Genomic DNA, 23,414 nt, shown 5'->3' with positions numbered 1-23,414 from the left:
TTATCTGTCATCCAGTAACTGTAGTGTTGCGTATGACATTTGTCTAGAAAGTAAATTTTATAGACTATAGGCTGAAACCTGGTGCCTTAAGTGAGTCAGTTTTACAATTGCCTTTAAAGGGATCAGGCTTTGCTCCTCCCCCCCCCGGGTGTTTTTTTTCATTCTGATTGGACAGAATCATACTGAGGGGAGGTTTCAATTTTCCTGCCTTCTTGTAACGGTTTGTGCCAGGGATACCGCACCAGTGGCACAGATACCACAGTGAGGTGCACCTGTGTAGATAAGATGGATTCAGAACTTATTTGTGAGCTGGTGCACTTCCAAAAATCAGGACCCTTAAAGATCAGCCTTTTCCAGTAGCTGCTGCCCAGCTTTAGATACGGGGGCCAGGAAGTGGGGAGGGAGATGCAGTTGCTTTCTACAGTCTCTTGATTTTACAAAACAAAACTTCTCTACCAATAAAAACTTCCTGCAAGTGGGACAAGCTTTGTGCTTCCCTCCCCCCAAGTCATATGCAGTAGTAGTTGAAGTTCTTTCTGGCTTGCATCTACTGTGATCACCATGTTCTTCTGCTAGATGTCCCCATATGGCCTGACTTCAGCTAAAGCTGAATCTTACCCTTTGTCTTACAGATTAATGTGTTCAGAGTTTTTGAAGGTCAGAAAGTACCATTATGATAATTGAGTCTGACCTCCTGCATAATATAGGCCATAGAACTTCACCAGGTGATTCCCACATCAAAGCCAATGCCATGCTACACCGTTGGCTCCAGTATGTACCATGTGCATGCTATTGCTCAGCAGCATGCCTGCAGGACTGTGGAATAACACTGACTTTTTCCAAGAGATTACATTCCTTTGCTAGAAGTCTGTTAGAAAGGCGCCTCTTTGGGTAGTATTTGTAGGGTTCTGTGGGGGTAGAGATTAAAGTATGCTTGCCACTTCACGTAGGGTTGCAGATAGGGCATTTAGACACTATAGAAATGTTGAGCAGAGGAACTGAGTGAGGCCACACGCTTGTCTGTGTTTAATTCACAACAAAAATTCAGTCACAGTAGTTCTTTGCTGATATATAGCAGTGTATACACAGATGAGTGAGCACTGAGAGCTATGTAAATCCAACACCTTCCCCAGTGAAGTGCCCCTTGGTAGTGAGAAAGAAACAAAAATGGACAGGTTAACCAAATCCATATTGTATTTCTGGTTCATTTAACAGACCATTCCCAAAACTCTCAACAAGTTACTATTAGAAACGGAACAAACAAACAAACAAAAAAAATTACACACGAACACTCTACATTCAAAACCCAAGTTAATGTCAGTCTGTTTCTGGTTGACGTCGTGTATGATTTGGTAAGCCAGCAAAATGGAGAAAAGTCTTCGGTTTGTTTTCTCTTCCTGTAAAGGTGATGACACAGATTAATGCCAAACAGATTCAGACTCCCTTTATAGGCTTCCTGGAATGCCACATCAGCCCCAGAATCTTCTTCCCCCACCCTGGTGTGATGTGCTCCTGTCCCATGCACAGTAGGAGGATGCACTGATGCAGCCATGGGCGACTTGAAGAGCCAGGAAATATGCAAGTCTTGAGTCTTTGTACCCACTTGGTGCAGGTTTTTTGCAATTCTAAACATTAGTAGTTCATGTCTATATTCTGCAGGGCTTCCCTTCTTCTGTTTTGAAACTTTTAATCTTTCATATTTTTAAAAAAAATAAAAAAATATGAATTTAATGATCAAATGATGTGCGCTTCTAGTAAAGCACAGTCCTGAGAGCCCTCCACCAAGGTAAGGCTCCCCAAGGCTGCTGTATCAAAACAAAACAGTTGGCTATCTCTGTAGGATTAGTTTTTGGGGCTGTAATTAGGCCACCAGGTTCTCGTCTACCCTCTTGCCCCGTGTCTGTGTTTTCTTTTTGCAGTGACTATCTGCTTGGCCACGCTTTCTTGGAATGCTAGACGAGTGATGCCACTTCTAGTCATAACTCTGTGATCTCCAGTGGGCTCTCCACAATCACCTCCCTCATCTTGTGCATGGGGGTGGATTTGGCAGACTCGGTGCGAGCGTTGCGGTCATTATAGCCTCCACAGTCTGTGTTCAGTGTCTCCAGGGACCGACCCAGCACTTTCTGGTCATCCTCCGGCAGGCTGTTGATATCAGAAGTTAGCAGAGTGCCTGTGCTGCCATGCACCACATGGATACCGTCTGGGCCTTTGAGCTCTACAGGTTGCTTGTGCCGGAACCGAAGGCTCCCCTGGCTCGGGCTCTGCTCTTCCTCTTCATCCAGGTCATTCTGGATCAGCTGCAAGAAGCCCAAGCACAAATCAACAACATGGGTTCCAATACATGTGTCCCTTTCCCTCCCCTGCCTCCCTTAGCATCATTGCCGGTTACCAGTTGTCCCCTTGAAGGCCCTAGACAGCTTTTCCTGAAGCAGGGGTCAGCATGAGGGGCAGGTTCCACTAGTTATATTTGTAGGCAGCTTCACAGCAGTGTTTTCTTTGCTTCGACTTAAAGCTGAACTGGAATCTGAGGTAGATCCTACACGGACTATGAGCATTAACACAAAATCTGTAACTATGAACTCCTCTACTCCTCCTCAGTGGCACCCAGAGGCCTCAGCTGGGACCAGGCTAAGTTGTGCTAGAGGCTGTACAGAAATATAGACTGAGACAGTCCCTGCCCCCAAGGAGCTGCAATGTAAATTATGAAGTAATTATTTTTCGTATTACAGTAAGATCATGGAATTGGTTTTTGAGCTGTGTTGGTCTTGGAGCAAAATACTGTGCAGTGGAGAGTGCAAATGGGGTGAGTTCAAGTGGGAGATTTCAACAGTAGATTTTCAGATACTTTTTTCTTCTAACTAGCCTGAAAGAGACTCCACTAGTTTTAGAGTATCAGGGCTGGGGGCAGACAGGGGGAGCGAAGGCCAACGAAGGCAGGGGAGGCCAGGAGGAAGGAGCTTTTTGCACAATCCAGGGTTGGGTTGAAGGGAGCTGAGGAGGCTTAAGTGGGAGGGGTGGGTTTGCCAGCATGACTGAGGATAAGCGAGTGGGATTCTGAGGGAAGGTAAGTGGAGGGAAATGGTGCTGTGTGTGAATGAGGGTTCAGAGTTGTGGGGAAAGAGATTAAAGGGAGCTAGGAAAGTAAGAACTGGCTCTGAGCTGGGGGTCTGTGGGGAGGAGGAGGAGGCGGCTAACTCCTGTTGTCTCCCACCCTGCCCTGTACTGTAAGGTCTCTCAGATTTTCATTCTGAAAGGGGAAAGGTGGTAGAAGAGGGGCCTCTTTTCCTCTCACCTCTCCATCAACTCCCATCCCCCAAACCCTTCCCCATAACCATGTCTCAGCTTTTCCACTTTGAAAATCTGCTTAACCTACAATGGTGGAGCGGATGGTGAGGGGATAGAAAAAAGATTTGGAGTAGACTTTGCTACCTGCAGCCCCACCATTAACTGGAGGCCCTAGCTGCCACTGGCCGTGGTTTAGCTGTGAGCACAAAGGAGGAAGGATGGATATTTGACAATATTCTACAGAACAAACACCAGGGAGGAGTTGAAGTCTGGCCTGAAGGCGGAAGAAGAGGAGCTGAATGAGAGAGGTGGCCAGCCTGGCAGACAGGAGCATAGGGGGCATACGAAATGAAATGGCCGTGCATTGGGAGGATAAACAAAAACCTGTGCTTTGGAGAGACAGTTTGAGATTTTGGCTGGGAGTGTGGGAGGAGATATGAGATTGAACCCAGAGAGAGGCAGGCCTGGGAATCCTTCACAGAGACAGAACTAGAAGCTGAGAAAGTGGAAGATGCTGCCACGATAGAAGGGGACACAATTCTGAGTCACACCAACATGTGCGGGACCAAGAGGAGGAGAGTGACCAAAGGAGATGCTGACTGAGCAGGCAGCAATGTCGGAGAATCAGGAGAACAGAGCGCTGCAGAAATGGAGAGGCTGATCAGCTAACTATTATTATTGGAATGATATATTCTAAAGGTTTGTTCCAAAGAGCAAATGATCCAAGCAAACAGGATAAAGGGGGAACCGGTGAATGGTGGGATGTCACATTAACTGGGGGATGTAAAGAAGTGTCAATGTGGAAATTTAGAGAGGAAAGAAAGACACTATCATGCTGTTAGACCCATCCTGGGGGACACATACTCTGTTGAGTGGCATGCCATCAACTCCACTGTATTCCAGCACCATTCCATTCTGTACTCTGGTGATGAGATGGCCAAGAATGTGGCTACGGCAGGAATCTCTCTTTGTGCCAAGTCAGAATGTTTCTGTGAGTATGGCCTCCAGTATAAGGTGGAGACCCCTCCCCTGTGTCTGGTTAAACTGGCAGCCATGAGCTCACACAGCTTTAGGGGGCAAAAAGGTCACCCAGCAGAGTTTAGAGCAAGTCAAAGGCATGGAAACAGACACCCCATTCCAGAGGGCACAGCAAGCATTTCCTCTCATGTCCATGCACACGCTTTCTACCTCGGTAACCGAGGACTGGTCCCCCTGACTGGTGGTGGCTTTATGCACCATCCTCTGGGCAAGCAGTTTTTTCAGCCGCATGTAATCGTCCAAGACCACCTTCAAGAGAGAGCCCTGGATGGAGGGGGCAACAGGAGAGATTATACAGGGGCTTCTCCCTTCCAGCCCCAAACTCTGAAACCACCTTGGTGAGGAATTCCAGGTGTGAACCTAACCCCATCCAAGAGAAACCAGGCAGGCACTTTCCCCTAAACAAAAAAGGATCTCAAACGAAACTGTGTGTTTTCACGTCAATCCAGTGCCATCACATTTTAAACATGGGATTTGCCATAGTGCATTTGCTACGGCTGTCCCAACAGTTAGATGCCAAGGCTGGTTTTCTGCTCAAAGATTGTGCTGTGTCTAGTTGGGTGAATTTTAGAGCTGTGTTCCCGTTAGGTTCCCAACAGGTTCACACAGCAAAGACTAGTCTGCACTGGCTTGTGTCAGGGCAACATTCTTCTCAGCTGCGGCGAACCTGGAGCTATTTGGGAACCTCACCTTCTCTTGCTCCTTTCATGAAGAAGGACAATGATTAAGATGGCATAGGACCAAAACGTGAAGGCTTTTGGACAAAAATGGAGGAAGCCAGCTTCACTCACCTTGATGGGCCCTTCCCGCATGATCTGACCTAGTTTGGCAATGTTGTCATATTCCTGGATGGCTGCTCGCAGGTAACGGTCATCATCGGGTTTGGCAGCAGAGGGCTCTCTTCCAAATGTTCCCTACAACGGACGGGAGTTTCTGAAAACAAAACCTCAGCAAAAATGGGGCAGAACCATGGGCAGCGGGTATCGGAGGCTGTGCCTCCCCAAACAGCCCTGTGTGGTCCACCCATGTTCTGACCTCAGGCTCCCACCTGCTTCCCACTAGTGCTCTGCGGGGCTGTGGGCTGGCTCTTTCCCCCAGAGCCCTCGACTGTGGCCGGCCTGTGGCCAGAGAGTCCGGGGCGGCTGGAGCCGTGCTCGCGCTGCCCACCCGTCCTCCCTGAGCTCTGGGGCTGGAGGCCATGCTGCCCACTCTCCCTGTGTTCTGGGGCTGGGGGCCACACCACGCACTCAGGGGCCAGGGATGCTTGGGCGGCCTAGGGGTGTGTGCGCCCTCTGGGCTCCGGTGGGGGAAGAGGGGCGGGGAGGGCAGGGCCTCGGGAAGAAGGGGCGGGCGGGGCTGGGGTAGCTCTATTAACTACAATGGAATTACTCCTGATTTGCACTGGTATAAGTGAGATGCTAACTCAGTCCATCTGAATCCTGACTGAACAGTCACTTCCCCCACCAAGGGTAAGAATAAGCTGGCAGTATCTCACGTGAGTCCTGGCTGGGCTGTTCCATAGGTCTGTGATTTCACTCAGGTTCTCAGGCAGGTCATCTTCATGCTCTGCCTGCGCTGCTAGCTCCATATTCCTGCAGAAAGGATCTAGCCACACAGGGTTAGCCCTATACAAACATACAAAGGGCTGAGGTGAATGAAGGGAGACAGCAAGATGAGACCCGCTATAGCTGCTTCTCTGAAAATAACACATTATTCTACTCTAGGGCTTTATGCACGGTAACCACTCATCCCAAAAACCAGACTCTGACAAGTCATATCTCTTCCTTCCATCACAAACAAAATATGAATTTGCTTCAATCCTCCATTTGCCTTCAAGCTGTAGTTAAATTAAGAGGCATTTCTGTACAATTAATTCTAAAAGCCTGGATTAGGCATTTAAACAACAACTTCAAGCAAAAACCACTTGGCCCAGACCCCTTCCTGTAAGAATCTATAGGGGATAAACTGTAGAATTGTAACATCTGCCTGCAGGTGATTTTCAAAGTTCTGTTGTGTCTGCAGTTCATCAGTAAGTGCCACTAGTCTGCACTGCTTTGGTGCTGGATTAATACGAAGGGTGACTTGCAAGAGAGGTCCAGGTCTAACTAATGTTATGGTGTTTCCTGATACTACCAGGCGGTGGCAAGTGGCTAGGTTTTGGTGGCAAGTGGCTACAGAGATGATTTGTGTTGGAAGTGCTAGCAGAAGCCAGTGGTAGTGCTAAAACACTTGTTCTGCCCATGGAATATCAGAGATTCCTCCTGCTGTGTCATGTAGAGTGAATTGTGAAAAGCAAAAAAAAATATTATGAACTCACCCATCAAAGGAATATTTATTTGTGTTTGGCATGTCCATGATGTCCATGAAGCCTCGGTTTCCTGCGGAAGGCAGCAGGTGTAGGTTAGACTGACATTTATACAGGCTAAGTAACAGACAACAGCATGCCTGTGGGCACAAATCCACACTTCTATTTGGAGGGAGAGATGGGGAACGGACAGCCCAGCACTCTAGATCTTGAAGGAAACAACTGCAATGCCAATGGGGGAGATATTATGGGGCTGATAATGCAAAGCTCCGGCAACTAAAAAAAATTCTCCCAATGTCATATCTATGCATCTATTACCAATAACAAGGCAAACTCATTTCTAATTTATTGCCCACTAGCAGCCCAAAGTCTCTTTCAGCAGATTCCTGGGTTTCTCCCCACTGCCAATATCTGTGCTTCACACTATTTCCCCCATATTTATTAGCCTGCATGACTTCAAGAAGAATCTCATATTGTTATATAAAAAAAAAAAAACAAAAAAAAAAACCCAAGGTCTCCCACCTGTTGAGCCGGCCACGATAGCTTTTAATTTCCTTTTGTGTCTGGGGGAAAAAATGAAAAAAAAATTAAGCCAATTGAAAGAAAGAAAGAGAGAAAAAGAAAGACTTAATGGAGAGAAGTGTGAGGAACAATCATGTGAAATGGGACAGCGCTTGCAAATCTCTTCCCATGTACAGTCATAGGTCACTAGACAGCAAGGAGAAGGCCTATGGTTTCAGGACATTCTCAAAAACAATCTGTTAGAACAGGTGGTGCCTTCTTCTCTTGGCTAGAGCTCTAACATTTGTAGTCTCTTGCTGTAGGTATATTATTCCAGTCACTGCAGAACGATCCTTTACGTCAGGGCTACTTAAAGGATTGTGATTCTTGGGCTCTTAGGTAATATTTTCAGCATATGTGAGCTAGGAGCCTGAATTCCATTTAAAGACTAGGTGCATTTAAAATTGGTGCCCATCATTTTACCCTGCAGTACCCAGGAGCTTAGATTAGCCATTCTGGTTTATTGTTCCCAGGTTGCATGGGTTACTCATGATGTTCATAGAATCACAGAATCATAGAATATCAGGGTTGGAAGGGACCTCAGGAGGTCATCTAGTCCAACCCTCTGCTCAAAGCAGGACCAATCCCCAGCTATATCATCCCAGCCAGGGCTTTGTCAAGCCTGACTTTAAAAACCTCTAAGGAAGGAGATTCCACCCCTACCCTAGGTAACCCATTCCAGTGCCTCACCACCCTCCCAGTGAAAAAGTTTTTCCTAATATCCAACTGAAACCTCCCCACTGAAACTTGAGACCATTACTCTTTGTTCTGTCATCTGCTACCACTGAGAACAGTCTAGATCTACCCTCAGGTAGCTGAAAGCAGCTATCAAATCCCGCCTCATTCTTCTCTTCTGCAGACTAAATAATCCCAGTTCCCTCTGTGATGGTACCTCCCATAAGGCTTTATGGAAATATGCTTAGAATGTGTTTTATGCTACATATCTCCATAAAGGTTACGATCTACTGAATGCATTAACCCTATTTGTATGCATGTATCATTTTTGTATTAGAAGTTATGAATGTTATGAATGTTGGCTGTGTACTGGCTTGATTTCTAAATAACCTTAGTAGAGCATTTGGTCAGTTCCTGGAGAAAGGAATGTTGAAATTAAGTACCTAATCAAGAAACACTTAAGGACAATGGATCTTGGAATGCTTCAATCCACTGTCATTTCAGGTTATTGTTGTCATTTATTCTGCTCTATACTATCCAAAGAGTTAGGTTTATTCATATCCTTGCATTGTCCTGCAGTCCCAGGCACTTAGGGTTACTCACACTGTTCTGTAGTACCAGTTCATGAGGATGAAGAGCATGGCAGCCAGGAAGAGGAGAATAGCCAAAATGATGATTGCCATCTAGAAAAGATAAGTTATTTGTAACAGATGTGAGCAATTTTAAATCTGAAGATGGAGAGCAAACAAGCAGGATATTAATACAAGAGGAAATGTTTCCAAGTTTTAGGCAAGCCTGGGCCCACAGGAAGAAAGTACATATTGTAGAGAAGGGATAGTCCATCACCAGCTAGTGGATGCAGTAAAGCAACTTAGGCCTGGTCTACACAGGGGAGGGGGAGAGGAAGGGATCAATCTAAATTATGCAACTTCAGCTACGTGAATAACATAGCTGAAGTCGATGTACTTAGACCTACTCACCACAGTGTCTTCACTGCGGTGAGTCGACTGTTGCTGCTCCCCCATCGACTATGCTTGCGCCTCTCGCGGCGGTGGAGTACAGGAGTCAACGGGAGATTGCTCGGGTGTCGATTTATCGCGTTGGGTGTCGATTTATCGTGTCTAGACTAGACGTGATAAATCAACTCCTGCTTGATTGATCACTGCCCACCGATCCGGCGGGTAGTGTAGACATACCCTTAGCCTCTAGGTTTAATATGTCCTGCTGTCAACTCATCCCACTCCACTGGGTGACAGTAGATTCCTGGAGAAATAATTCCTTCTGCTACATGTCAGCAGCTGTAAATACCACTTTCCTATTTTAAAAAAAGGCAATTTGGAGGCAATCATGCAGGAGACACTTTCTTTTAGTGTCACCCAGTGAGTGGGCTGGACAGCCATGCCAAGTGATTCTCAGGGAAGTGAAAGGGTTGATGGCGCAGGCAGGTAGGGAATCAAAGATGCCCCTCTCCTTTACCTGCAGTGCTGAGAGGTCATCTGGGGCCCTGGCAGTGATGGCAGGCTGCACGTCCAACACGTTGTAATTCCTGAAGAGATTCCTCAGCTGCTCCTTATTCTCATCAATCATCTGGATCACTCTAGGAAGAAAGAAAAGAGAGCGGATGTTTGAATAGGGGCTCCTCTCATTTCCTGACCACCCAAAATACCTTTTAAGAGTTTAGCCCAGGAGATTCTGAACCCTCCTCCAGATAGCCCAAAGCACAATGGGATTGGGAGGCAGAAGTGCACATTGCTTTGGGCAGCTTGGATGGTACCAGAAGAGACTTTGCAAATGACTTGATCAGCAAGTTCCTGGCTATGTAGCAAGCTAACCAGATTTCAAGGCTAGCAGATGTTTCTTAAAAATGCAGTATTGGAATGTGATAGCCACTTGTTCTGGTGCTGGCAGCAAGCTTTGCTGGTGGAGCTAAGGCAGCAGTCATGAAGAGTTGGGGCAAAGTGGGGTATGTGCAGGTGTTATTTCACTGTCCTCACTACTCTAGAGATGGGGACAGGATGCCTAAGTTGGAAACAATGCCGAATATGACTTCACCTTGTTTACACCGACCAGTCAGTCATGATCAGACTTGGGTCCACTAGTGCATTTAAACACAGTAAGATTTCCTTGGGAGGACAAGCCTATCCTCACAGAAAGATGCATTAGATCCATTGTTACTGGCATCAACCTTTCGGTTGAAATGAAGCACACTGAGATATAAAACTTCCTTATTGATTCCAAAAGCATGAATGCCCCTCCTCCTGCTTCCTTCCCTCTCCTATCTATGCATACAGAGAGACAGCAGCTTACCGCTCCACATCCAGAATCCTATTGGTTTCTCTATTCACCACATGGATCAGCAACTCTGTCTGGGCAGAGTTCACACGGCCCTTTTTGTCCACATGGAACTAAGAGAGAGAAAACAGATGCTCATGATACAGCCACAGGGAACATGTCACCTTCGAGGGCAGCCACCCCAGGCTCTAGCGCACCATAGGGCTTTGTGCATACTATCAGGCCACCCCCATATCGGTTCTTTCATGGCACAGTTTGTCAGGAGTTCAGAGAGGGCTGAAACCCCAGTTCAGAACACATCCCAGAAAAGATCTCACTAATAGGAGACTGTAAGCCAGGGCTTCTTGCGAGGCCCCATTAAAGTTTTCATTTTGGGCCCATCTCTGCAATTTGCTCACCTACTGCTTTGGCCACTCACCTCAGTCAGGAGGTCCTACACCATTAGCCAGCAAACTAAGGCCACTTTGGGTTTGAAATAAATGGCTGAGGCCCTCTTCCTTTATTCAACTGTTACGCCTCCTTTCCTGCTCCACAAAGACACAACCTGCTGTCCCAGAAAGGGCTGCTGTCATTGCCCAGGCGTGCAGGGGCAGCACAGACATTTGGGTTGAGGAGGAAGCCAGGAGCTGCTGAGCTCTAATCCCAGATCTTCCACTGACTTCTTGTGTGAGCTTGGACTAGTCACAACCCCTTTGCGTATCAGTTTCCCCATGTGTAAAATGGGGACAATATTACCTACCTCCCATACAGCCATGCTAGGAGACTGAATTAGTCTGTAAGGCACTTTGAAGATGCCCATACTTTATGTAACGGCTAAGAATTATTCATATAATAGACCAGCAGAGAAGTGTGGGGGTGGGGGGCGTGGAACCTCTCACATAAGCACTCTCCTCTTTCCAGAACCATGATAAGCTGATATTTTTGTTAGCTCTATCCTGCAGTGTTCCCACTGAGCTGATACACAATGATCAAGTGTCCCCAGTCTGGCTAACTTTCTATATAGAGACATTAGATGTCAGTCAAAAGTGCTGCAGAAGATTGGATCCCTTTCTGTTCATGATGGTGGGTGGTGGAAGGAACAGGGCACACATTCTGCTCCTGTTTCAGGGGAAACCAGTTAAAAATAAAATAAGGGGGGTTCTTGAACCATCAGTGGTAGATCAATCACTTTGTGGCTGGATTTCTGTTGTAAGTCATAAAAATGACCACATGGGGTCAGACCAATGGTCCATCTAGCCCAGTATCCTGTCTTTCGACAGTGACCAGATTCCTCAGAGTGAATGAACAGAACAGGGCAATTTCAAGTGATCCATCCTCTATCATCTAGTCCCAGATTCTAAGCAGCGTGAGCCATGTTATGGCACATCAGGGTATGTGCATGGCCCAGGAGCTGTTATTACCTGCACATCATCTGTGTTGACAATGGCTCCTGTGATGTTGGACAACAGACTGATGAACTCTTCCTCAAACTGCCGCACCTTGTCTGGGATCTCGTTGATGATGATTTTCACCCGCTGGTCATCACGCAAGATGTAGATTCCGACAATGGCAGTGTCATTATGCCCTGCTAGGTCTGAAGCCATGATGTCCACCACAAAGTAGCCAGGGTTGTAGGCTGTGAAAAGGTCAAAGGTTCGCAGGATCCCATCCAAGTTACCTTTGGGGAGAGCCAATCAAGAATTAGCCCAATAATTTTAGATGACCATCAGTAAATAAATAGACTCTCAGCTTCCTTTGTGCTGTTTGGGCTGGATGGGGATTTATCCATAGCATATAACCTGGCCCATAACATCATCTCCGGTGTGAACATTATTCCTCTCCTTGTGCCTTGGAGGCTGTTGCCTCCTCACGCAAACCCACGCCTACTCCAAATAGCTCCCCAGCAAGGGACTGTTGAAGACATAGCAGAAAAAATGAGAAAAAGAAAAAAGTGCTCCCTATCTGTGTGGTGGACAGCTCGGCGTACCCACTCTGAGCCACAGAAACAGTGCATCAATTTCAGCCACTGCTGTGGGAGGATCACACATGGGACCAAAGAAATCTGAGATGGGAGGTCTGGCTGCAAACATATGGCATCCTTAAACTTCCCCACTCGGACTAGCTAACTGTCATTTCGGTCCCTGCTTATGGGTGGGAGGGAGGGGAATGAGAACCTTTGGATCTCTGCGCTGTCTAGTGAGAACATCTCTGCTTGAGGCCCCTGTGGTGACAAATGGGTACTTACCAATACTGAAGACGCTGGCCACCTCCTCCGAGTCATTGGAGTGCTGCTTGATGTAACGGATCCCCAGGATGTTGTACAAGACCAGGCTATTGTTCCCCACATCGGAGTCCAGTGCCACTACCCTGATCAGCTCTGAACCCACCTTGGCATCCGTCGCAACCCCTTTTGGGGGTGGGGGACAAGAAAGGAAGAGAAGAAAATGGAGTAGGGTATGTAACATGAATCTCAGTCAACACACCCCGGAGTAAGGAGGTACTGTAAGGAAGAGTTTCCCCTGAAAATGCCAATTGCCATCATGGCAAAGAGAGATCCCTCACCCCTGCCACCCCCCAAAATAACCCCTCACCAAGAAGTTTCCTTATCAGTCCTGTAGACAATATGCCCATTTGACCCCTGAACCCGTTCAGTTTGCCTGGCTTTGCCAGTAACCTTTCCCAAAGAGGGAGAGAAGCCAGGGCTATTATGGAGCTGCACAGCCAGACTCCTGTGTCAAATAGTCTTCATCAGCGAGTGAACCTCCCTGGGAAGCTTGCAGCTGACAGTATAACCGCCTGCTGCTGTCCAGGGCTTTGCTGGTAGATTGTAATTGGCTGTGCAGTATGGCAGGTTTTGGGAATGGAGCTTAGCTTGGTGAGTTAATCCAGGTCCCCTCCACTATCTCCTTGGAGAAGTTTGGGTTTCTCCTCTTGTACAGTTTTCCTTCCAATAGTCCCCATCCCAGGCCACAGTGATCTCACCCCTCACCAGCCCAGGATGCTCAGGACCTGAGCTTGTATCCTTAAATGGCAGCCTCTGTTTTTACCCCAGGGAAAACAGTCAACCAACCAGCTGGCCATCTTCTTGTAACACTACCCCTTACCTGCTGTGTATTCTGACTTAGAGAATCGGGGAGGCTGATCATTAATATCATCCAGAAAGATCCGGACTTCCTGCAGAGTGGTGTCTGTGCTGGGGTCCAAGGCCTGGATTCTGGCTGCCCTGTGACCCCGAGGAGGTGTCCAGTTCCTGTTACTGGAAGCTTTGACAGTGATGGAGTAATAGGGCTCTGTCTCTCGATCCAGGTCTCGTAGCACCTGCAGCTTCCCCTCCTGGCTTAACTTGAAATTGTTCTCCCTGTTACCAGCTAGGAAGGGTAAATGGAATGCAAGTCAGTCTTACCTGTGCCCTAAAACTTCCCTTTTGGATCTGGTACATAGATGAGGAGCACAGATGGGCACAGAAGTCTAGTTCAGACCATAAACCTGTCCTTTCCCTGCCTTTCTCCAGATTTCCCTTCCTTCCCACAGGATTACATTGGGTCCACTCCAGTCAGGCCCAGAAATGGTGTCCAAGGTCTCCTTGTCCTCACAGGAAAACATTTCAAAATAATGTATCTAGTTCCATACATTTACAGATCTTTTACAAACACCCAGTAAGATACATTCCCTTCCCTGCACAGCTCACTGAGTCTGCTCATGAATCCTGATTCTGGTTCTGCTAACACGAAGGAATCCTGAGCTCTAAAACATCACCAGTTCTTAGGAAATCATATGATATTTTAACACATGGCAGGATATAAATGGAACACTCTGGATCCATTTCTGTATCTCCTAGAATTAGTCCCACTGATGCCATGACAATGGCTCCTCGCGTTCTCCTTACCATGTACCTCACATCCACTTCCCTCTTTGGATAGACTCTTATGTATGAATAGTCCTCTGCATAAATACCTCTAAACCTGCTAGGAAAAAGCAGATGGGAGGGGTCAACAAGTCCCCCATGGGATGCACACATGAAGGCCACACAAGTGATACCACAGCTCTCGCCTGGGATGTTCCTGTGTGGCATGGAGGGTGCTGGGTAAGGGATCACAAGCTGTGCAGAGGGGTGTGTGTGTGTGTGTGTGTCTGTCTGTCTGTCTTTCTCCCACCCAACTTTCCCTGTCCCTTTCTTCTCCTTCCTCCCAGCTGAACTGGCCTTTCAGTTTAAATGTTTCATTTTCTTTAATTCAACTCATGAGCTGAGTTTCTCATCTTATGAAAGAGGTTTAAAAACTATCCCCCAAGAAGTGTGCTCACCAGAATAGGCTGTCACTGTGTGAAACATCACTGAGTTCATGTAAGGACTGACATCTCCCTACCAAAGGTTTAAACAGCTGTCAACACACGCACACACATGCTGGTTGCCTTATTATGGCACCCTGCTACAAGCAACTTTCCTAACATCCCCTTTTTTCAGCTCCTAATTAACCCATGAAACAGCAGGATAGTGTTTCTCTGGCTTAGTGATGCAGCTTCATGCCGTACGCCTGGTAAGATGTTTTGCGGTCCTTGATATGGAGTGTTGCATTGTCAGATGGAATGTGATACTGTGCTGCTAGCAACCTGCTCTGTGTGACAGCTGCATTTTTCACTGGGTAAGGAGAGCAGGCACCGCCACTACTGCATTTACAGAAGCAATGTTGTGTTCATGCCAGAGCAAAGCAATACCTTATGGATTTTATTTTAGGACCCTCTGCCTCTGCAATAGCTAAAATAACAGTACAGCCTCCCAAGGCAGGAAATGGCGGAGGAGGTGAGTCTGTGGGGCCCATCTGAAGAGATCTAGGTAGAAACCTGGACACACACGCTGTAAGTTTCTAAAGACATGATTGCCCATCCACCTCGATTTTAAGCCATTTTAAGTCACCCTTGGAATATCAGCAGAGTTGCAAGTTAAGATCAAGGAGTATCTTCAGGGCTGTGTGATGGTCCAAGGGCTAGAATAGCAGCTTTGCTCCCAGCCAAGATTGCGATGCAATAGCAGAGTTTAGGGGTCACAAGGCTGGAATAGCCAGGGGCTGATGAAGGTCAGGACGTAGGTGCTGTGACAGAGAGGCGTTGAGGAAGCTTGCACAGCAGCTGTCATTATGCCTGGCTCTAGGTATTGCTCTCTGTCCTGCACCTTCACCAACACTGAGGCCTGGTCTACACTAGAAAATTAGGTCAGTTTAACTATGTCTGTCGGGGTGTAAAAAATCCACACCCCTGAGAAGCCTTGTTAAAACGACCTAAGTCCCTGTGCAGGAAGTGCTAGGTCAAGAGAACAATTCTTCCATTGACCTAGCTATCACCTCTTGGGGAGATGGATTACCTGCGCCGATGGGAGAACCCCTCCTATCGGCACAAGTAGCATCTACACTGAAGTGCTACAGCGGAGCAGCTGTGCCACGGTAGCGTTTTAAGTGTAGACAAGCCCTTAACTGATCCAAAATTAAAGCAGCAGCACTAAACAAACAACCCCACAGAGAAACTGAGAAGGGAAGCAACTCTACCTGCTATGAAGTAATAGACGATAGCATTGGAGCCCTCATCTGCATCCACAGCACCCGTGACATTCCCCACAATGGTACCAGGGTGGGAATGTTCAGGAACAGACAGAGCTTGATACTGAGGGCTACCTCTCTGCCAGCGTGGGCCCAGGGAGAAGAGAAGGAGTGTTACAGGGGAAGGCAGTAGAGTAGTAAGAATAAACAATGATCATGATGTTATAGAGCTCACTCTGACCTTACGGACTGGAGACTTTTTCTCTCTTTGCCTTAAAATGCTACTAATAGACAAATCATAACAAACTTCATTCAAGGAAAACCAAGGGCCTCAGTTAATCCCCAGGGACCACATTACTCATCACATATACTACACACTGCACCCCCAGTCACCATAGGGAAGGCTCAGGATTGGCAGCTGGATTGAGATGAGAATTTTTGTTTTTGTGGCTAATGTTCATTTTCACTTAGCACATTAACTGTCTGCTGTCTCATTAACTTCAGCATGTCCTATGTCTACATGGGGGAGGGATAGCTCAGTGTGTCCTATGTCTACACGTGGGAGCATTGGCCTGCTAAACCCAGGGTTGTGAGCTCAATCCTTGAGGGGGCCATTTAGGGAACTGGGGTAAAAATCTGTCTGGGGATTGGTCCTGCTTTGTAGCAAGGGGTTGGACTAGATGATCTCTTGAGGTCCCTTCCAACCCTGATAATCTGTGATTCTGTGGGGATTAAAAACCCATGGCTGGCCTGAGTCAGCTGACTTGGGCTTGTCGGGTTTAGGCTCCAGGGGTGAAAACTGCTGTGTAGATGCTTGGGCTTGGGCTGGAGTCCAAGCTCTGGGACCCTTGGAGATGTACTCAGATAGTCCATATCCCTTCCCTAGAACTGTCCACTGCAAGGGGACAAGATAGCTCTGCTTACAGATGGTCTCAGGAAGATAGGTTCATTGTCATCAATGTCATCCAGTGCCACCTGGAGAGGCTGCATGGTCTCATACGTGGGCTGGCCCTGGTCACACGCCACAATGATCAGCTGCAGGAGAAACACACACACAACTTTGGTCACACGCTTGCCTTTTAAGACTCTGCAAAACACTAGCAAATGGGGAGGCCCTACTGCAAGCCAAGAAGTTAGTGTGATGCTGTATGATTGAATATGAACATTTATATCATTGATATTATCACTGTTAGACAATTGCAACAAATCTTGTACAAAGTACGTCATGTAAGGTGTCAATGGAAAAGTTATGGTTCACTAAGTATGATTATCCTGTTTATATGCATGTATCATTTTTGTATCTGAAGTTATGAATATTGGCTATGTAGTGAAATCATACATATGTGTTGCATTCCTGGGTAACACCCACCACGTAAAATTTACATTAAGGCCAGAGAGTAATGTTTTGATGGCCCTTCATATACACTTGGCCCTCACAATGGGCCATAGAAGAGCCTCATTCTGCCCAGATAGATCTTCCAGTGGATGTCTCAGCAAGAATATGGGCAATGGCTACACCCTGTGAGTCATCAAGCCCTGTAAGGACATGCAAATATGCTCAGGTGACCCTGGACTCCATCTGGAGCCAATAAATTTCCAGGCACATGGTAGAGGATATAAAAGATCCCTGAGATATCTCCATTTTGCCCTTTCCTGCCCTGATTCTGTGGACTATGGACTTACAACTAAAAGGACCATTTTGAACTATGGACTGAGGACCTTCCAATCTTCTGGAAATTACCAGGGAGACTTTACAAGTTAGCAGTTTATTCCATCACTGCTACAAACCTGATGTAAGGATTTTGCAACTATTTGTATGTATATGATCTGTTAGTCATTATTAACTCTCTTATTTTAAACCTTTAGTTTTAGTTACTAAAAGGATTGGCATTAACGTGATTACAGAGTAAGATCTGAGTTATATGTTGACCTGTCTATGTGGCTGATCTCTTGGGATTAGAAGGACCCTATATGTGATTAAACTGCTTTTCAGTAACCGTCATCATAAGAGTCCAGTGTCTGGCGGTGAGACGAGGGCTGGAGCCTAAGGAGACCGCATCTTTGGCTTCTTGCTAACCAGTGTGGTGAGACAGAAGTTCACTTTTGTTACTGGCTTGGTATAACCTATTGATAGAATAGCCACCACTTTGGGGTGAGTCTGCCCTATTTCTCAGCACTTTGTCCTGAATTTGGCTTTCTCAGCTGTCACCCACTGAGGCATGGGGACAGTTAGGGACTGAGAAAAAGGTGAAGGCTGATAGAAGAGGTTTTTTCTGGGCTAGGAATAGCAAATGAAAGATAACAGTGACCCTATGTCTTGGAGCGAATGGAGTGGAATCAGAGAATGTATTAATATCATGTTCCCCTCAGCTATCAGGCTGGTAAATCTTTTGATACATTTGATAAACTAGGGAGGTTTGTGCTCAGCAGCCTGGGGTGAGCTGTAGACCTAAAATTACTACAAGTTGAAAAATGTACAGCCCCAACATTTAACGCCCCCTCTAAAGGCCTGAATGCAACATGCGTAACACCCTAAAGGTAGCTGGATTGCAGATGATTTCTTTGGGGCGGAGTTACAATGGCACACAGCAGCCCATGACCACAGTTGGACAGGGACAAGGGTTGGGAGGAATACACCAAAGTGTCAGAGAAACAGTTCATCATCAGGACTTGCAGTTTCTAAGTTACTGCTTCCTGCTATTTTTATTACTTGAGAGGTGAGATTTTAATTGTGAAAGTGGGAAATGCACAGAGAGAGAGCCCAACACAGTGAGATCAACCACTGTGCAGGACTCACCCATACCACTCGGGGGAAGGTTTCAATCCTGACCTGCTAACAACCCCAGCTATTGCAGTCCTGTGTCCACCCACAGATCTGCCAGTGTAACCCTGTCCTTTTCTGCTGCATGACCAGTCCTGAGCCTCCATACAACTCTCCCTCAATGATAATATGGTTCATTCCCTGTGATGCCAGGTCTGAGACAGAGAAGGACAAACTTGGTAACAGTTTTGTGATATGGACAAACAAGCATGTGGACTAAATCCATGTCCCAGCCACCACTCCTTTTCCCAGACTTACACTGTACACTGCTTTTTTCTCTCGGTCGAGCCTCCTTGCTGTCTGGATGAGTCCACTGCTGGAGTCGATGCTGAAGTACTCCCAGTCTTTATTCCCTGCTCCGGTTTTCAATAAGTTGTACTGTACAGCTCCATTGAGACCCTCATCCTTGTCTGTGGCATAGACTTCGTACACATTGGACCGGAGAGGTATTTCCTATTCACACACACAAACAGAATACCAATCCATGTACAGGGGGAACACACGCCAATAAATCTCCCAACTCCCCTCTTTACAGACCATGACAAGAAGAGTGGCCTGCAAAGTACTTAATGGGGGCCCTGTCTGTTTCTGTGAGCACCCACAAACATTTCAAGAGAGTCCCTGCTATGAACTGTAAGGTGATCCAGGACAAAATGCTGGCTTAAATCACACCAGTACAATTCATGCACATCTCCACTGTACAGCTGCACTGCTGACAATATCCCTGTCTGTTTGCAATGCTTCTATCTGGTGGCCAAGGCTGCTGTTACAGCTTCAGACATGCAGGAGTATACTGGACAGCTTCCAAAGGAGTCCGGGAACACAAACAAAAGCATCATTTTCTACACCTGAAAAACAGCCTCATTTTCTATCTGGGTTCTGTATGAGCTAAGCAGAGCTTCACGTAGACAAGAAACTATTTAAAATATCAGTGTTTCAGTCCCCCAGATTGAAGACCTCATTTATATATACACTTGGCACACTCTGATCAGTGGTTTCTTTATTTTGCTTGTCTCCTGAAGTTTCAGTTCCCTAAAGCTACCCTGAGAGTCCCCATTAATTTGCTCTCCTTGAACCCTTCATGAGACCCTCTGATAGGGACAGGTTCTAGCAGGGACAGGTTCTAGCAGGTTCTAGCAGGCTACAGTGAGATATCTGATCAAAGAGTCAGTCAAAACTAGGATCACAATAGCTAATGGATTGCTCCTTTGGAAATCTGGCTTGTTACATGACATCGCTGTCCAAGTTAGTGGGGACACAGTTACTTCTCCTGGTTTTGCATCTTCCAGTACAAGCCCCTCTGTTGACATCTTAATGACACAGTGCCAGTAATCACCAGTTCAGACATCTACACCACTGCACCATGTTAGCAGAGTTTACCTCTTTAATATGCAGGATGGTGCCATTGGGTGGCCGGACAAACACTGGCCGGTTATCATTAATGTCAATGACCTCCACCTGGAGCATGGTGGTTCCCCACAGAGGTGGCCTGCCTTTGTCTGTTGCCACCACTGTCAGATTGAACCTCTCATAAGACTGTAGGTGTCTTCGGGATGTGATGAGCCCGGAGTCTTTATCAATCTTGAAGGCCTCTGGGGACAGAAGAGACAAATCTATCACTCTGGGCTCTCTGCAGGAAAGAGAGTATTATAAATTATTGCATGGTATAAACTAGGAACCAGGCTGGGAGAATGAAGCAGTTTAGCCAGCTAAGGGATTCTGGCAGACAGCTGAATACACCATAGTTCACTGGTTGAAAATCATTGGCTGCAGCATCCTCGGTCATATCAACACACTAAATCTGAATCACCGTAGGCTTCAGGACCCTACAACCATGAGTGTATTGTTTACGGAGCACAACACACTTCCCACTGCTATCCCTGTTCCAGGTACATATGCTCTGAAGTGCTGACATCCTAGTGGCATGTTGGAGTTTCAGAGAATCCCTTAAAGCCGCAGAGAGGCTATGGCTGATCTCACTGAAAGATGTAAAGCTCATAGGTGTTCTCCTGTTATTTTCAGTTCCTCCTCTATTCCACTTGCAGCCCTCTTGATACCGTGGCAACTGGGGGTGGACTCACAAGTTTCAGAAAAGTGGGGTTTTCCCTCCCTTTTCTATATACACATGCAGGCTCTGACCTTGTACCTACCACCTCTCAGTGATACTTAATACTCTGGAATACTCTGTCAGTATCCACCTCAAAAAACAACCTGCCCTCCACCCTTTCCTGGTTTTTATTTATGTAAGAGGATGTATAGTGGGCCCATTCCAGGAGCAGGAACTCGGGAAACAGTTTACATTTGTGTAACTAGGAAGTCTGGGAAGTGGCAGCCTTGGGTGTGGTAGACAAGAGAGAATCGGAGACTGAGCAGAAGTGGAAAGGTCTGCAGGGCTGCACTGCATGGCCTCGAAGGGAACAGAATAATCTGTGGTGCAGCCATTGTGTGTGCATATGGCCCCAATGCTAACTTCTTAGCATGTGAAATGGGAAGAATGATTTGGTTGTTGTGTCCTCTTAGATCTTTCCAATTTTAACTCTGTGTTTCTGTATTTTCCATCTCTCTCTGGAAACACCCTTTGTGCCTCTCCCACCCCCTAAATGCCCAGTTTTGCTAGTGGGGCCGCATACCCACTCCAGGACCCTCGATGCTGTAGGTCACCACTCCATTGTCACCCTCATCGAGGTCCGTGGCTGTCATGGTGATCACAGACGTCCCCGCTGGCTCATTTTCATACATACTGGTGCTGAACTGTCGCTTGGCAAACTGGGGCCTGAAGTCATTGATGTCCAGAACCGTAATCAACACCTGAAGTGAAAGCAAACTGGTCATGTGGATAAAGACACATAAAGGGGCAGAGAACCTGCAGTGACCCTATCAGACAATAATACCTCCTCTTCCATAATACTTCTATCCCCCGTCTTGCTCTCTATTTAATTTTGTTACACAAAATGCTGACTGACTCCAGCAATAAGAATGGCCATTGCCATGTCTCCAAGCACCACTAGGAACAATGACTACAGCAGCCCACACCTGGCAGGCAGGGAAATAGTTGCTTCAACAGAAGCTGCCTGCTAGTTACCAGACAGCCCAGCCCCCTCATCAGGGGCTTCTCCCCAAGCTGAGCAGCAGCCTCTGTACTCACATTAAGGAAAACTGTGCATTAGCAATGGTGTAGGGGGCAGGACAGACTTATCCAGTGATGGGATCAGGTGGTGGATTATTGCTCAGAGACAACCAGGTGAGATAATTTTACTAGTGAATAGAAAAGCAGGGGGCCTTGTCAGAAGTCCCCGCCCAGAAAACTTGAAATCCATTGCTCCTTACAGGCCCTTCAGAAACTGCCTTGTCCCTATAACCAGCTAAAACTGCTGCACATATAACTGATTCACAGGCAGATATGTGAGCAGGAGAGGGTAGAGGAGCTAGCTCCAGATATTGTGGCAAGTGCTCTGGCATTGGCATGAAAGGGCAGAACTGAGAGCTCAGAGCCACTGAGTTTCTTTTCTACCATGCCTGACTTCCAAGAAGCTGCAGCCTGTAGCATGGTCAGCAGTCCCTTCCATGATCCAAGGTCAGGACTTAGAGAGAGTCTGTGCAGTGACTCTAGGCAGCTCTGGCTGTATTCAGTTCTGGGAACTAAAGAACCCGAAAGAACTACAGGGTCTGTCTGTGTCCAGTAGCCTCAAAAAAAAAATCATCTTTATATCCATTACAGCCAAGATCTGTATCTTACTACACAGCCCAGTGGGATCTGCACTCTGCATGCTCCTATTTCTTGGCCACACTGTATCTTCTGGGCTTGTTTAAAATAAAGACTGCAGTAAACTTGCAAAGTCATATTGCTAGAGAGTAGATGTGATATGATCACAGCTGCATCCATTTATCACAACTGCACTGCTGGGCTTGTCAGGACACTGGAATGTAACCACTTCAGATGCTACATTGTCCCCTTACACTATAACATACCAATGACTCTGCCCCAAGGTAGCACCAAGAGATCCCATCTTGAACTGCTGGCACTTTCTTGTGGGTGCTTCCTCTTTTATACTGTTTTCCCCGCCCCCTCGGGCTTCTATGCTATTTCCCTCATTCACTTGCTCTCTGATTTTTCTTTTGCCACTTCCTTTTTGGACTCATATGCGCTCTCTCTCTTTCACACACACACACCCCTCACACACACACACACTTTGCTGCTCTCTCTTCCCATACTCTGTACTCTGCAAAGGCTTTCTACAGTCTGAAGAATGCACACAAACCCATGGAGCTTTACACCTATGGCATAAAGATGCATCTTAAACCCATCCCAGTGTTGTGGCGTGGTACCTGCACAGAGTTCTCTCGACGGTTACTAGAAATGTCCCCAGGGTTGTCCCTTGCTACAGCAGTCAGCGTGTAGTGATCCTTCTTCTCTCGGTCCAGGGCTGACAGGACATAGATATCACCCTGCAATACACAGACCTTCAGAAAGCAAGTGGCTGTTTGCATGCCATTTCTGGGGTAAGTTGACTGCTGGTTAATACCAGGTGATTAGTTTAACAGAAATAGGAGAAGGACAGAAGGGAAGGGAAGAATCCCCTTCTTCAGGCTTGACTCCTTTTCCCTAAAAGGGGAGGGGGACTTTAAGAGTTCCTCCTCCCCCCAGTTTCCCATGATATATAATGAGATTTTGACCCCCAAGGGCATTCTGTCAGCAGCAGTCCCCTCCCATTTAAAGTGCTCCTGTCCCATATCCCTGTTGTTAGTGCAGTACAGCTCCATTCTTCACCTCTTACCGTGTTGGGGTTTATCCCAAACTTGCCCTCTCCATCTCCCAGGTTGTACTGGATGAGGGCAAAGCGCCCGGAGTCTGCATCAGTGGCCCTGACCCTCAGGATGACCGTACCCAGTGGGACATCCTCAAAGACTGGCTTCTGCAAGTGCAGAA

At 46.9% G+C, this 23,414-nt stretch overlaps 1 protein-coding gene across 17 annotated transcripts in view; it reads right to left on the bottom strand.

Annotated features, from left to right (window-relative positions):
* Positions 1–1,176: 1,176 nt before the first annotated feature.
* CDH23 (cadherin related 23) overlaps positions 1,177–23,414 on the bottom strand; it is a 509,234-nt gene continuing 486,996 nt past the window's right edge. For 16 of the 17 annotated variants that reach the window (XM_039481198.1, XM_039481201.1, XM_039481199.1 and 13 more), the window contains 19 exons: positions 23,263–23,400; positions 22,814–22,933; positions 21,118–21,295; positions 19,868–20,079; positions 18,746–18,940; positions 16,591–16,701; positions 15,676–15,805; positions 13,243–13,506; positions 12,384–12,545; positions 11,560–11,816; positions 10,175–10,272; positions 9,344–9,464; positions 8,471–8,550; positions 7,154–7,194; positions 6,644–6,704; positions 5,822–5,951; positions 5,118–5,240; positions 4,477–4,590; positions 1,177–2,300 (listed from right to left, as the gene is read on the bottom strand). In XM_039481198.1, coding sequence (XP_039337132.1) covers positions 1,977–2,300; positions 4,477–4,590; positions 5,118–5,240; positions 5,822–5,951; positions 6,644–6,704; positions 7,154–7,194; positions 8,471–8,550; positions 9,344–9,464; positions 10,175–10,272; positions 11,560–11,816; positions 12,384–12,545; positions 13,243–13,506; positions 15,676–15,805; positions 16,591–16,701; positions 18,746–18,940; positions 19,868–20,079; positions 21,118–21,295; positions 22,814–22,933; positions 23,263–23,400 — 2,859 coding nt within the window. In that variant the 3' untranslated portion in view covers positions 1,177–1,976. The remainder of the gene's footprint in view (positions 2,301–4,476; positions 4,591–5,117; positions 5,241–5,821; positions 5,952–6,643; positions 6,705–7,153; positions 7,195–8,470; positions 8,551–9,343; positions 9,465–10,174; positions 10,273–11,559; positions 11,817–12,383; positions 12,546–13,242; positions 13,507–15,675; positions 15,806–16,590; positions 16,702–18,745; positions 18,941–19,867; positions 20,080–21,117; positions 21,296–22,813; positions 22,934–23,262; positions 23,401–23,414) is intronic. The other variant, XM_039481202.1, reaches the window with a different exon arrangement.

Source organism: Mauremys reevesii, linkage group 7 (assembly GCF_016161935.1).
Source record: "Mauremys reevesii isolate NIE-2019 linkage group 7, ASM1616193v1, whole genome shotgun sequence".
NCBI classification, from domain to species: Eukaryota; Metazoa; Chordata; order Testudines; family Geoemydidae; genus Mauremys; species Mauremys reevesii.
The sequence above is the reverse complement of the archived record's forward strand: the minus strand, read 5'-3'. Positions and strand labels throughout refer to the sequence as shown.